Below are 16,696 nucleotides of genomic sequence, written 5' to 3'. Positions count from 1 at the left end.
CCGGTAGTTTCAGCTGCTTGGAAGGCTGAGGCAAAAGGATCGCCTGAGCCCAGCAGGTTGAGGATGTGGTGTCCATGAGCATGCCACTGCACTCCAACCTAGGCAACAGAGTGAGACTCCAACTCAAAATATAAAAAATAAAAATAAAAGAAAGAAAATATTTTATCTACTATGTACGTCTGTACTGCAGAGCTGTTCTATATTTTTTCATGCTCTGAAAATTGCTTTCCCCTGACGTCTTGCACATTTGTATGCATTGATCTTCCCCATTCTGAACCCCCTCTGCCTCACCATTCTATATGCGTTGCAGGAGTAAGAGCAGACACTGAAAGGAAATAAATGATTGCTGTATTGATTGGATACAAAAGTGTAATTAATTTATGCATCTAGTAACTGCTTTAACTTTGTTGTTATTAACCTTTATCAATGATAGGCATATTGGCAGTGAAAAAAGAAATGATCATAGATATTTATGCTTACCATAAAAAAAGGCAAGAGAAGTAGAGAGGGCAGGATACATTTTTTCTCCATCATTAAGGCCAAAATGAAATATGCTATATAATATGAATCAAACTGCAACAGAAAGTGAAAAATATAATTTATCAATATTTATGAAGTAATTTAAATGTTCTAAACAAAAACATTCTTTTAAAAGTACACAGCAAATTCATCTTAAAGATTTGATTAGAGTACCTGCATAATGAACATTTGTATACCTAACCCTGAATTAAACTTTTTAATTTAATACAAAAATTAAAAGTTAAAAAAAGATTTGATTAATGGTCTTATGTACCACAAACATGCGAAAGCATCATTATTTAAAGAAATAAAAAGCTTAATCAAATACACTTTAATTGAATTATACTTACAAACAAAAAACTTCACATATATGAAGTAATTAGATAACAACTTGCTTTCTCTGTCTTTACCAAAATTGAAATCAAAGTATAAAAATATGAAATCATTTTAGAGTATAAAAACAAAGAGCTTTACATTGGCATATTTTATTGTACAGCTTTTAAAATATTTTATGAGTATTAATCTTTTTTATTAATCAGAAAATTAAAAATTATCTAAGTCATTTACATAACTAAAGTAAGGTTATAAGAAATGAACAATATCAAATAAAAATATTTCTGCTTAAATATTTCCAATTGTAGATACAAGTCTGAGCTAATAAAAAATGGCTTCTAAAATGCCATCCACTAACTTCCTAATTCTAAGAGATGGACATTACTGGGATGTAATTCCTAATGATTATTCACTATAAAATCCAGGAGCAACCTATCCTGACACATTGTCATGGTCTAGCCATAGAATATAATGTTCATTTAATTGAACATTTTAAAAAAATTTTAAAAGAGATTGAAAAATTCCAATCAATTGATAATTGCCATTGAACTGTGAACTTAGATTTAATTCTGTTAGAAAACTAGTTGGCCATTGCCAGACCATTGCCACCATTGCCTTCTAGACTCTGGTGTGGCCATGTGCTCTTGAGTTATGACTGTCCCCATGATTCCTAGCTTTGGCCCCCTCCCCTACCCTGGGGAGGTGAATCTCCTGTTTCTTTCTCTCTCTCTAATTTGCTTTCTAAATAAACTATATTTTCTAATAAAAAAACTAGTCATGAATTTTATTATAGGACTAATGTCAGAAATAGAAATTTAAAACATTTTCTTCATGTTCACGTTTTGTTTATTATTTTTATCACATGCAAGGTTAGCACAACATTAATGAAGATATAGAACCCACATCATTGCTTTCCCTCACCAATGACTCACCTAGAAGTAGCTTTCCTTTTTAACTGTAGAAATCTTCAAAATATTTTCTCTTCTATCAGCAATCCAGGATTTTTATTATTAGGTGATCTTATAAAAAATAATCAAAATATCAGGATGCATTGTATTAATTTTAAATAGTAGAAATTGGTGGTGTAATAGATGGAAAATAATGAATCAAATTTCTGCAATTTAGTAATTAATAAGTCAGTATTTTAGTTGCTATTGCATTTTACTATGAGAAAATCTAATTTTCCAATACTTACATGCACAATTGTCTCCAGACTAAAATCACATTTTCTCTTGGATCATATTCAACATTGTCTTTAAGAATTTCTTAAATCCAGGGGTCATGACCTGAAATATTGATTGATATTGTAATAATTTAATATTATGTTAATAGAACAAAAATTATTTCCATAAAATATTTACAACTTCAAAGTAAATTGGACTAGCACCTTTATTAAGCTATTCTAATTTTTAAAACTCTTTTGCTTACAATATATTTGGGTTACTATATACTATTAGCATATTCACTACATGTGATGCAACAATTTGAATTATAGATATATTATGAAAATGCACTTTGTCAGGAAATGTACATATTTTCTATGAGTAAACGATCATAAAAGAGTGATTATTTTGTTTATGCATAAAAAAATATGAATTTTAGACATATTTTTCTCTTTCATAGCGTTGCTAAAATATTTTTCAGGCATTTATAATTTAATTAAATATCTCTATATTTATTATATCTATGTCTATAAAATTTACAATTATTTTAAATCATCCTGACTTTAAAATATATATTTTGTTCTCTAATCTCAGTGGAGCTTTAATTGTCATTCAGTATTAATAGCAATGTGATAAAAAGGAAGTTTCTTTTGTTTGGGGTACATTTTTGTTGAAGAGAGCAGAAAATAGTAGCAGATTATAGCATAACTCCTAAAACTCTCCTTATCATATTAATGATAACTTATTAGAATATTGTGTTAAAGAATGAACAGTTAAAGCAATTTAAAATTCATCATTAGATACCACTTTTACATGTACACATTACATGTAATATTGTGAACTTCACAAATTTGTTGTGATTATGAAGTGATTTCTTTTTTGAGTTGGAGCCTCACTTCATCGCCCAAGCTGGAGTGCAGTGGCAGGCTCACCGCCACCCCAGCGTCGACCTGCTGGGCTCAGGTGATCCTTCCGCCTCAGCCTTCCAAGTAGGCGGTGCTACAGGCGCGCGTTACCATGCCCGGCTAATTTTTTATTTATTGTAGAGACGAGGTCTTGCAAAGTTGCTCGAGCTGATCTCGAACTCGAGGACTCAGACAATCCTCTCGCCTTGGCCTCCCAAAGTGATGGGATTACAGGTTGAGTCAGCCAGCCGGTCCATCAAGTGATTTCTACTGTGTCATGAAACCCTGATAGTTCTGGCTCATGGCATACTCTCAGTCAAGTTCTATTTCCCGTGGAATTTAATAAAACCTGATGAAATGCCTATGTATCCATCTTTATTTGTTAGATTAACACAAATGTACTTTGTAGATTCATATATCTTATGAAATCACATATCTTTATTAACAAATATATTTTTATTTTAAACAGTATCACATTCTGATAAGTATTCATCTTACAAAACTATATTATTCAATCTAGCTCTAAATATAAAAAGATGTTTTATTTATATATCACTATATCAAACTGGAAAAATTACTTTTGGAAATCACTATTTGGTGCTTAACTTAATTCCTGACACAAAGTAAGTGCTCAAGAAATGTTTGATAAATAAATGAGATTAAAATACTAAATAAATGATTGATCAATATAAATTTATGGTATATTGCATACTAATGCACTAATATTTTCTTTCTAATTAACTACTCTTTATAAATATGTTTTCATAATTTTTTCCTATTACTTCTTTAATAATCACGAGATTTTTTTCTTAGTACAAATAGAACCAGATAGTAACAAATAGGTACAGAAATTTTGACGACTTTTTTTTAATGTTTAATTTTAAAACTGTGGAGTACAATTCAGGGTTAGGTATACAAATATTCATTGTGCAGGTACCCTGGTTGATGAGGTGTGCCCCAACTTCTCCAGGCAGATTCCCACTATTGACAATCCCACCCCCTCACCCCCCACACACTATTTTATCCTTAAATATGTAGAAATCAATGAACTCACGTTTCTACAGTTATCACATTTTTCTATTTAGAATTTAAAGAATAGTCTATATTAGAAAAGTTACAAAAATATTCTTAAACAATTAAGCATAGCAACTTTTTTGCAGATATATTTTGTGTTAATATCAGGTTATAATTTTGTTACAAATATTTATTGTTTTCCATTATATGAAAATATTTACATCAGTTTTCATTTGTTCAGAATGGTTGGGACACTAGGTGATATAACTGAATATTCTATTTGAATTAATTTTAGGTTGACTGTTGTGGCTCACAGCTGTTATCCCAGCACTCTGGGAGGCCAGGGTAAGAGAATCACTTGAATCCAGGAGTGCAAGACCAGCCTAGGCATCATAGTGAGACTTCATCTCTACAATTTTTAAAAAATAAAAATTAGCAGATGTGATGATGTGCTTCTGTAGTCCCAGTTACTTGGGATGGTGAGGCAGAAGGATTGCTTGAGCCTAGGAGGCTGAGGCTGCAGTGAGTCATGATCATGGTACCTCTAACCTGGGTGACAGAGTAAAGCCTCAACTCAAAAAACAAACAAATTAGCAACCAGGATTTTGAGTCAATTTTAAAGAAACAGAATGTAAGTCTTTTGAATTACTATAATTGAATCATTCTTTGAATAACTTTCTTTATCCAATCATTTATTAGAATCTCACACACACACACACACACACACACACACACCTATTTCCCTTGCTAATATGGTTTCTCAATGTCAGAAACCATATCCAATTTAATTTGGTGTTCTTTGTTACTGGCAGGTAATAAACATTTATCATATATATAAATGAATACATGAATTAAAAAACCAGTAAAGTACCTTAGAATCTTAAAGTGGCAACCAAGAACACAGATCATAACTATTAATTGTCATTTCTTATATCAGAAAGTTTTAGATACTGTTTGAATCTATACTGACAATGAAAACTGGAGGAGGAGGTTTTTATATCAGCATGTCTATTTTCTTACAAAAGAAGAATCCCGAAAATGATTCAGTTTTGGAGTTTGTGATTGCTTGGATGTTGATAAACAGTAGTTTACTGTACCGAATTTGGTGCACATAAAGGTTAGGCCAAATGTAAGACATCAGTAGCCCATATTCAAAACATTGGTAATTCATATTTATATATATATATATATATATATATACACACACACACACACACACACACACACACATGCAAATAAGAGTGAAAATAAATATTATTTTATTTGAAAATCAGATAGGTTTTAAGATCAATAATTTGATGGTTTACACATGAGTCAGGATTAAATTACCTTTAATATGTACCTGCTTTCACAACATTAAGGGTATAAGTGCTTCAAAAAACCATGTTCGGCGTTTTCCCAAATACATCATATTTGAAGAACATTTCACCCAACACTCCTGTTATTTTTGCTGCTTATCTAGTAGACTTCAAATCAGAGTTTCAAAAAGTCTCTTAGTGAAATATCTTTTAGCGGTCACTAAATCATCCTGGCACCAATAATTAAAGAGGACTTTAGTCAACTCAAAAAAGATTTATCACTGCAAATATTTAATTTTTATAGCTTTATGTCTTCACCCTATTCCCTAGTGATCTGGAAAATGTGCAGTAGAGAGATTTTTTTTTTTACTGTGTGCACCTATGGCATTCCTAATAAAGGGGACAGATCTGTGACACCTGGGTTTGTCAAGGATGGAGCAGCAAGTTTGGGTTGCAGTTATTCAAGCACATAATGGACATCTGTACTCTCCACAAGATCAGCAACACCTAATGTATTTGGCAATCCCATTTACTTGAGTCCTATCAAAGCTTCCCTGCCAGCACACACATGTGGTGGGTAATATGTAATGAAGGAACTACCCCTTTCACCAAGAGTACCCTAGATAAATCATAGATGGATCATTCCTTGACATCAGGATAATACCCATTGCAAATATAGCTGAAAGTCACATCAGATTGAGTTTCATATCAGTAGTTGTAATGGCAAGGTGGTTCTCAGGGAAGTATGTTTAACCCTATCTTTGACTTAGCTCATTGGTGCTTTGCCTTTGTTTGGCTGCTTCAGCAAGTGGTTCTTTCTTCTATGTTAAGCTTATTCCAAATATATATTTGTTAAAAATACAATTGATATTCACCGACAAAAGCTGTTAAGCAAATAATTTTGAATCTCTTTTGGATCTTACAAAATTATTTACTGACAACTGAACTGCATGTTATTTCATGAATATCGTAATTTCCACTCAATTTTTGGGAAAAGACTAAGTAAATAATAAAAAGGAAGTATAGTTAAGTGATTAAGTCTGCCAGTGAATTTTCACATATATTTTTTAGTAGGAAAAAATCCTTCAGAGATGTGAAAACTCTAACATACACTCTTTTTGGTTTTTTTGAGTTGGTGTCTCACTCTGTCACCCAGACTGGAGTGCAGTGGCTGCTCCTGGCCACTACAGCCTCAACTTGCTGGGCTCTAGTGATCCTTCCACCTCAGCCTTCCAAGTAGCCAGAACTACAGGCGCGCGCTACCAAGCCCGGCTAATTTTTTTGGTTTATTGTAGAAATGAGGTCTCACCAAGTTGCCCAGGAGGGTCTCGAACCCATGGGCTCAGGCAATTCACTCACCTCGGCCTCCCAAAGCGCGGGATTACAGGCTAAGCCATATAGCCGGGTTAACATACACTCTTAAGTAAATTTGTAATCACAATGGGATGAGTAGTCATTACTGACATTTTCTTTTTATAGCTTCTAGTGTCATAGATTTTATAAGTAATGTTTGAGTTTCCCTTTTAAAATTAAAACAGTGATTTATTACAAGAAATGAAACACTTTCCTATTCAAGTAGAGTTAAAAAAAAAAACTTATTTCTAAGTAGCCCCCATGCTTTATGCCCCACAGATTTTCAACATTAAAATAAATAATGATTTATTTCATCACAGAAAGAACTTTGAGAAATAAACAATGTCTTAAAATCTCAAATAACTTGGAATATAGCTGTCTAGTTTTTCAAGACTTTATGTAACTTACCATTCTGGTTTTAATTCCTAACACCATCACAGATCTACTCTATAAGACAACATTTCATGAACCTACATTTCTAAGTCCATAAGTGTTAAGAAGGTAATCTTCTGGGCATACTGTAGTATATAGGCATGTTTTATTCTACATAAACATTAGAAACCAATGTGATGTAATAAATACTAACTTACCAGAACAGAAAAACATAAGTTTTATATATGCATAACAGTGTTTAGCAAACTTACTTCTTATTTTCTCACATTCTTATTATTCCTATACATACTTCCCATTGATTTATGTTTCTTTATAATAATTCTTATTTTTAGTTAAATCATCTAACTTTCATGTTAAAAGTGTATGCTCATTCCAAGATTTAGGAAAAAAAAATTCATCTTCTGTTTCTCTATTTCTGCAATATCTTAGATTTCCTACAGTCCTTAAGCCATATTCTCTTTTAATGTATTTATCCAGGCACTGTAACATTGGCTAACAGAGCATTCCACACACATATCTAATTTGCCATAAGTAACCTGAAGTTTTCTGTGAGCAAAGCTGAGTTGTGTCCTATCTAGAACATGCTTTTTCTGACTTACTGTACATTCAACAAGCTACATTAGGCTGAGTGTGGTGGCTCACTCCCTCCTGTAATCCCAGTGCTTTGGGAGACCTAGACAGGAGGATCCCTTGTGCCCAGGAGTTCAAGAGCAGCTTGGACAACTTAAAAGCTTGTCTCTCTAAAAAAAATCAAAAAGTAGCTGTGTGGTGGTGGCCCACGACTGTAGTCCAAACTACTAGAGAGGTTGAGGCCAAAGAATCCTCTGTGCCCAAGAGGTCAAGGTTGTGGTGAGCCATGATCATGCCACTACACTCCAGCCTGGGTGACAGAGTGAGACCCAGACTAAAGAAGAAAATCATCATCATTATCATCTTCATCAGTAGCAGCAGCAGCAGCTACATTTGTCCTGAATCAAATCAAGGATAATACTCTTCTCCAATCCCAATATTCCACACCTGTATGTCAAAGGAAAAGTCTTCATTCTATCTCGCTACATGATCTACAATAGAATAGATTGTGTCACTGAGAAAAAAATGTCAAAGTGCAATAGGCTGGTTACCCTTTATTTTCTCCCTACTGCTTATTTTTGGCAAAACCTAAGTCTTTGTGCTAGAATTGCCTTAACAAGTTACTATCTTTCCTTCCAATAGGGTCTTTGAGAAAGAAATGCCGGTGTAAGGTGTAATACCCCACCCCAATCTGGTGAGGAATGTCCTTCACACTTTTAAAATATAAAGCAGTATGATGACCTAAATATAAAGAAAAATATGTTACCGAAATAAGAAACCCAAATTATATATCCTTTTTGTGAGGTTGTTTGATCTTGCATTATTTTTAAGCTATTGAGTGAGCAGATACTAAATCACTGATGTATAAACCAGTGTTCCTTAAAGTGTGGGCCACTTGCTTCAGAATCACCACCAAAATTTGCTGAAAATATTAGAATGACTAGACTCCAGCAAAGACTCTCTAAATCAGAATTGTTGGGAGAAGCATTTGGGATGTGTATGTTTAGTGAACACCTAAGTAAGTTCTCGGCCTATTAAATTTGGACAAAAAAAAATACATCCTCCTAACTAGATCATGATGAAATCTGAATATACTTGTATTCATCTGTCTCTAGGTGCTGGCCAGACTATTTTAAAAAGAACTATCAAGTATAAATCATGCAAAATATTCTACAGTATTCCCACACCCAATTAATGTCTCTGAACTCCCAGAGCAAGTTATTCAAATACTATTTTAAACATATCATGTAATCTTATAATTATTTCTTTATGTGTCTGTTTGTGCTATGAGGTTGTAACCACAGTAAGAACAGGGTGGGCAGCACATCTGTCTACGTGGCTCCAAACCCTATCAGAGGGACTGCGCAAAAAGGGTATGCAGAAAGTTATTTTTAAGTAGATTACTTACAAAATGAATTTAATCAAGTTGAAGAAACCTTGTGTTTTAGGTATTCTTAACCTTCTAAGCATATTATCATTTTCTGCATCATTTAATAAAAAGACCACTTCCTGGATTCCAATCCAAAAAATTGGGATCCAGTTCATCTTGATTGGTGGCCAGGGATGAGCATTTTTTTTCAAATTTTCCTGGTGATTCTAATATATAACTGGGTTTGAAAAATAGTGGCATAGATAGAATAATCAGTTCTCCCAAAGATCCTGATTCAGAGGGTCTTTGGTGGAACCTGTCTATTCTAACATTCAGCATTCACTCTAACAAATATTTTGAGCAAGTTTTGATGGTGATTCTGACAGAGGTAGCATGGGAACTCACACTTTGAGGAACACTGGTGTATACTACATCAGTACTGTGATACCTGTTCACTCAATAGCTTAAACAAATGATGCAATAGGCTGGGCACCATGGTACATGCCTGTAATCCCAGCACTTAGCAAGGCCAAAGTGGAGGGATTGCTTGAACCCAGGAGTTCCAAACAATCCTGGGCAACATAGCAAGATCTCATCTCTAAAAAAAAAAAATGTTGGGCATGATGGTGCACACCTACAGTTCCAGCTACTTGGGAAACTGAGGTGGGAGGACTTCCTGAGCCCAGGAATTCAAGACTGCAGTAAGCTATGATTATGCCACTGCACTCCAGCCTGGGCAACAGAGTGAGATGCCAACTCCACAAAATAAAACTAAATAATAATAATATTATAATGGCAGACAGAATAACAGACATGCAAACATTTTCATTCACTATTCCCCAGAATTGCTGATTACAGGTATGACTCAGCTTATGCATCTTAAAAAAGAAAGATTATCCTAGATGATCTTGAATTTTTTTGCGTAAACCTAGACGAGTACCTTGAACTCTTAAAAGCAGAACGGGAAGGATGAAGAGACAATCAGAAGGATGTGGCAGAAGAGAAAGCAGCCAAAAAGAAACAAGAGGAAGAGCTGATTCATTGTTGCTTACTCTGTGACATAGGAGCTCACGCGCCAGGAATGGCAAGAGGCCTCAAGATAGCAGGGTGAATCCATCTGACAACCAGCAAGGAAATATGGCCTTCAGTCCTACACCCACAAGGAATTCAATTTTGCCAACAACCTCAGTGAGCCTGGAAACAATCTCAGTCTCAACCAACAACCTCAATGAGCCCTTATAACCTTAAACAGAGAATGCAGCTCTGCAAATAGTTTGATTTTGACCTTGTAACACTTGAAACAAAGAAACTAGCCAAGCCCCCAGAAGTCGCTATGTATGTATGTACGTATGTATGTATGTATTTATAGTCAGAGTCTTACTCTTTTGCCCAGGTTGGAGTGCAGTGACATGATCACGGCACGCCATACCCTTGGCCTCAGTCAATCCTTCCACCTCAGCCTCTGGAGTAGCTGGGAACACAGGATCCTGCCACCATGCTTTGATTTTTTTGTAGAGTTGAGGTATTGCTATGCTGCCCAGGCTTGTCTCTAGCTCCTGGGCTCAAGCACTCCTGTCAGAATCTTCCAAAGTGCTGGGATTTCTGGCATGAGTCACTGCACCCAGCTAGAATTTGACCTATAGAACTCTGAGATAGTAAATCACTATTGTTTTAAGCTACTAAATTTGTGGTAATTTGTTCCAACTGGTGTAGAAAACTAATACAAATCTTTACCGGAACAAAAGTCACACTTTTCCCTGAAACCAAAGTGGTAACTTTCTGCTTCCCAACTAGCTGGTCATTCCTCCTAACTTTAGAATACAATCATTATAGCACAAAACAGTCCCATTTATTAGTCACGTTTATTCCAAGCTGTTCCTAAATTTCCCTTTCTTCCAAGCTGTTCCTAAAGTGTCATTTTGAGAAAGTCAATTCAACTCTTTTCTGCTTGGTTTAGTGAACTAGAAAATGAGAATCAAACTTGATCTTTAATCCAAGTCCACATTTTCTATCACATACTTGTTAGAAAACATACACTAAAGTCAAAGAAGCATGGCTTTAAATTCTAGTTCTTCAAATACTTTAGACTAAGCTGATTATCTGACCTAAAAATATGTATACAAGCAGTGGTTATCTTTTAGAAGATTGATATGACTTATAGATGAGATAATGCCAGTTAAAATTGCCTATAATTTTTATTGTTGCCTATAATTTGTATTATAATTCATGGGTTTTTCAGTCAGGGTCTTACTCTGTAGCCCAGGCTAGAGTGCAGTGGCATGATTACAACTTACTGCAGTCTTGACCTCCTGTGTTCAGGAGATCTTTCCACCTCAGCCTCCTAAGTAGCTGGTGTGCACCACCACCATGCCTAGCTATTTTTTTATTTTTTATTTTTTGTAGAGATGAGGTCTTGCTATGCTGCACAGGCTGGTCTTGAAATCCTGGACTCAAGCAATCTTCTCACCTTGGCCTCCCAAAGTGCGGGGGTTATAAGTATGAGTCACTGAACCCGGCTATAATTCATCTTGTAGGATTATTTTAAGTATTAAATTGCATGATACATACACCTCATAATGCATATACACAACAAACTTCAGCTATTACTACCATTTGTATCACTCTGTAATTCTGTTAGTCATGGCAATGATAATATTGACTGAATGAACTTGGCAAATCTAGTATGCAAATTTAAGTGATGTGGCCAAGGCCACAAAGATGCTTGGGGCTGACTCCAAGCTCAGAACTCAGATTCTCTGATGCCTGATTCTGGGTTCTTTGCCCTATATTGTACTGATTCAGAGAAGGGATTCATTTGCTTGCATAATTAAGATTTTAAAAGTGCAGGACACATTTTTATTTTGCTTTTTCAGTTGTTTTGCTTAACCATCCAATTTTCTCATTGAATTTCACTTGTATTCATCAAACACATTTAATACATTTCCCCACACAGTTTCTTTTTTAATTCCTTTTGCTAGTAATGATGTCATGTTTGATTTTTTAAAACTTACATTAGTTACTGGCTTGACAACGCATACTTGTCATTCTAGTAAGTTTAAATAAAAACCACATGCATTGTCTTACTTGTGAGCACTCTGAAATGCATTTTAAATGAAGAAATAATTTTTCTATAAATTCAATTAGTCATCCTGCCCTGTTTATTGAGTAGGGTACTTCCCTACTTTGGAAGAGGAAAAAGGTCAGATATAAGTTAAGGTTTCTTCCCTCAGTAAAAATATTTGTCAAGTTGGAGAGCAGTAAACTTATGCTGTTTTTAGTGGCTTAGTTCATTGCTTTTAAACGCTATCCATAGAACTTGTGTATGAGATTAGAAAGATGTATTAATTTTACCAACATTTAAAAGTTAGTAGTCCTGGGCCTCAGCCCCACCTCTGTCATTCAATACATTTTTGCACGTTATGTACCTCTCCAGGTGTCTCACTTATAAAACAGGTAATAAGGAAAAAAGGAATTGAAACCTTGGGGAGGACTCAAGCTTTATATAAAAAGGAAAAAAAGATTGGTATATAGAAATATTTTTAAATCAAAGTAACTCAAGGTGCCCTTGAAACCAAGTCCCTCCTAGCACTGTTTTTTTTCTGTTTGGCTGATTGATTGGTGGGTGGGTTGGTTTGGTTTGGTTCGGCTTGGTTTGTTTTTGTGATCAAAAATACTTTCCCTATGTCTCTTTATTTCCAAAAGCCCCAGAATTTGAGTTTGAATCTAAGACTGTAAAAGTGAACTATTTAGCTAGATAATTTTTATTTTGTTAAATGGGAAGTCAGGAAAAGATATTACACACCCCACCCCCCTGAAAAATCATTTATCTTACTTCTACCTCTTCATATACCCCCTCTTTTTAGAGTTATTCTTACTTTTGAAAAACCACATAGGGAAAGTATAGTTGGGAAAAGTCTAGTCCTCTCCATTGCAGAGAATACAAATTAGAAAAGCAAACATATTCTCCATTAGTCCCCTTGCCAGACTTTCCAGAAAGGAATCGGATCAGTTCATCTAGCCCAGGCTAACGTATTACCTTCTTCACTGGAACAGCCTTAATGCTCCTGGGACTGGAAATCAACATTTCCTAAATGTTGGCTACATTGGGTTTCTATCTTCTTTGCATTTAACAAAAAGTGACTTAGCTAAAAAATTAAAAGTACAGAGTAACAGAAACTACAAGACACATTAACAAGTAATTCAACAATGCATAAACTCAACAGGGTAGTCAATAAAATAATAAGAAAAATGATTACATTTAATTCATCAAAATCCTATGGATGGTCTAGTATATAAAAACACACTTAATAGCAATTTTAAAAAGTCAATAAAACTGTCACAAAAACTTCTAGAAAGTATTTTATTTTTGACAAGACACCTAAATTTAATTATAATGTTGAAGTTCACATGCTAAGAAAATATATATTGTTAATATTGTTGATTAATTAATTAATGACACAGCTTCCTTTTTATCCAGATAGATATTGACATAAAGGGAGTAGCATCCAACTGATATTTAATAATTAGCATAATAGAAGGATAACAATGATACAAGTTACAAGTAGAGGCAGTAGTTGTACCAATTAGAAACACAAGTTAGACTTCCTGATTTGAAAACCGAACTCAGTCACACACTAGCAAATTAAACAACTTCTGTAAGAATTAGCACAAGAAAACCAGAAAGTTACTAAAAAATGAAATGAGCAAATGTACATACACTGCTTAGAACTCAGTAAATGTTAGCTGTTATTATTATATCACAATACAATTTTTATAAATATAAGTAAGCTTATGCATGTTTTTATTTATTTGCCAAAATTTCAATAGCATTATAAGTGGAAAATTAACACTACATTTCAAAGTGGTGGTCATATACATCTTGAGTTTTTTTTATTATCTACAGAAGTAATATGGTTTTTTTTTATTTTAACTTAAGTAGTTATGACAATATCAAATAAAATGAATGATGAGTATATTCCCAGATAAGTTGTCAATCTAGTTCATGTAACTGCACATTTCCTAACAGCCTTTATAGACAAGCTGTAGCAATTTTTTTTGTACACGTTGTAATCAAACAGTGGCATCTTACAGGATATAACATGCTAAGACTATTTAAAACAAGATATAAAACCTCTCAAATTAGACGTTAATTTTTTTGAGAAGGATATACATTTGAGGGGTTAAACGCAGTTTTGTTAGATTGATTACTACATAATGGTACAATATGGTTTTTCGGTGTAACTATCATCCGAATTATATACATTATATCCTATGTAATTTCTCATCCTTCACCCTCTCCATGCTTTCCATCCTGCATGTTGATTATTCCATATTGTACGTTTTTGTGACTACGTCAGTTAGCTTTCTTTTGTGAGAACATGTGGTATTTGACTTTCTGTTTCTGAGTGGTTTCACTTAAGTTATTTTAGATTGATTACAGTGTACCATAGCCTTTACAAGCATGCACTGGAACAACAACAAAAATACATTAACTCTATGCCCACTTGCTTATTTAATGAACATTCCAGATTGCGTAGTTGAATAACTATTAAAGGGAGAAAATTTTGTGATTAAGTTCAGGACTTCACTTTACACTATGAAGTACTTACTCATGGGAATAATTTTCCCATTGTGGGCATAATTAGCCATTTTCCGGTGATTTTCATCACCCTCTTTTTATTTGAAAGAGGCACACAGCCAAATCTCAGTCCAATTAGTAAAAGGTGGGAGGAAGCCTGAAAAATATGCTTTGTACTTGGTGGAACACTCTCCCTCCAGGAGATCTAATATGGAAAGAATTAATTGCTCAAAAAACACAGAAACAAAACATATCTTTCCAGCTCTTTGGACTATGAGCTTTATATCTTTCCCTTCCACAAAGTCAAAAGTCAAGTATTATGTGAAAGCATGTTTTCTTCCACCAACAATAAAATCAGAAAATATAGTTTAATTTAAGTTGCATAGCAGCCCATGATTCAGCTTATGGTATTCTTGGCATATGAACCTTTCCAATCTTTCTCAAAATAAGATATATACGGCACCTAGTAGCACATCTCAGCATTTAGGAAGTGCAGGCGTTCTGCTGGAACACTCTACCTAGCACATCTTGCTTTCTCCCCCATTATAAATGAAACTTTTTCCTATAGGGAATCTATTCTCTCTGGTTCAAGTGAGCTCCCTCCTGATCATTGCAAGAGGAACTGACTGAAATCTGGTCAGTCTGGCACAAACCTCTGATTTAGTCTGGTTGGTCATGGACATGTGGTTCAACTTATACCATCGAAATTTTACACCCCAACTATCTCCCTTCTATGGAGTTATTACAAGGTGAAAAAAAAGTGAAGGAAAGATAGAAAGAAGAGGCCGGGCTCGGTGGCTCAGCCTGTAATCCCGCGCCTTTGGGAGGCTGAGGTGAGTGGATTGCCTGAGCCCGCGGGCTCGAGACCCGCCTGGGCAACTTAGTGAGACCTCATCTCTACAAATAAGTAAAAAAAAAAAAAAAAAAAAATTAGCTGGGTGTGGTAGCATGCGCCTGTAGTTCCAGCGACTTGGAAGGCTGAGGCGGAAGGATCACCGGAGCCCAGCAGGTCGAGGCTGCGGTGGCCGGGAGTGGCCACTGCACTCCAGTCTGGGTGACAGAGTGAGACTCCAACTCAAACGAAAAAAAAAGAAAGAAAGAAGAACTTGAAGAAAGAAAAAAGGGAAAAGGAGAGAAAGAAGGAGGGAGGGAAGGAAGGCCAAAAGAAAAAAAATCATGTGTGTGTAAATGGCGCACATAAAAAATTCAACTGTTCTTTTCTTTTACTTTTTTATTTTATTATTTATTTATTTAGTTAGTTATTTTTTGAGTTGGAGTCTCACTCTGTCACCCAGACTAGAGTGCAATGGCCACTCCTGGCCACTGCAGCCTCGACCTGCTGGGCTCCGGCGATCCTCCCGCCTCAGCCTTCCAAGTAGCTGGAAATACAGGCGCGTGCTACCACGCCCGGCTAATTTTTTGATTTATTGTAGAGATGAGGTCTCACTAAGTTTCCCAGGCGGGTCTTGAACCCGTGGGCTCAGGCAATCCACTTACCTCAGTCTCCCAAGGCGCTGAGCCACTGAACCCAGCAACTATTATTTTCATAAAAAGCAAATAAAATGTTGATATACTGAAATGTGCTTCTCTATAAGTTCTCAATTCCTCACAACTATTAAACATGATTCTATCTTAGCATTTTTATATACTAATTTATTAATTCACTTCAAATATATTGATTTAGAGCCTAAAATATTCCAAAAGCTATGTTCTGGGGATTTGGAAATGCTACAGTTTTGTTCTCAGAGATAGTCAAAACCATGCAACATAAGGAATACATGTACAAATATGGATAATAAAGTGTTATTAGTAAAGAAATATTTTTAGTGTTTAATTGATCAGTTGGAAGGATGCATTTTACATGGAGAAAGTAGGAAATAGTATGTGAGGGTATGTGTGGTGTGAGAGAGAGAGAGGAAAAGAGAGAGAGAGTGAGAGACATTTACATAGAAGATATGACACGTGGAATTTGGAAGCACCACAAAGTGTTTCTGAGTGCTTTCAAGATGCAGACATATAGAGATGAGACTTTCCAGTAAGATGGGGAAGCAAATTAAAGATGGTATCTTCAGCCAGGCTCGGTGGCTCAGCCTGTAATCCCACGCCTTGGGAGGCTGAGGTGAGTGGATTGTCTGATCCCACGAGTTCGAGACCCGCCTGAGCAACTTGGTGAGACCTCATCTCTACAATAAATCAAAAAA

General features: G+C 35.1%; 1 protein-coding gene across 1 annotated transcript in view; it reads right to left on the bottom strand.

Moving 5' to 3' along the window:
• CALCRL (calcitonin receptor like receptor) overlaps positions 1-16,696 on the bottom strand; it is a 106,201-nt gene that overhangs the window by 38,246 nt on the left and 51,259 nt on the right. Inside the window, exons 2-4 of the mRNA XM_021706873.1 lie at positions 2,048-2,138; positions 1,785-1,871; positions 481-573 (exon numbers count right to left, since the gene is read on the bottom strand). Coding sequence (XP_021562548.1) covers positions 481-534 — 54 coding nt within the window. The 5' untranslated portion in view covers positions 535-573; positions 1,785-1,871; positions 2,048-2,138. The remainder of the gene's footprint in view (positions 1-480; positions 574-1,784; positions 1,872-2,047; positions 2,139-16,696) is intronic.

This window comes from Carlito syrichta, unplaced genomic scaffold (genome assembly GCF_000164805.1).
Source record: "Carlito syrichta isolate Samal-C Ts95f unplaced genomic scaffold, Tarsius_syrichta-2.0.1 Scaffold316189, whole genome shotgun sequence".
NCBI lineage: Eukaryota > Metazoa > Chordata > Mammalia > Primates > Tarsiidae > Carlito > Carlito syrichta.
Note: the sequence above shows the minus strand (reverse complement) of the source record. Positions and strands in the feature narration are given on the sequence as shown.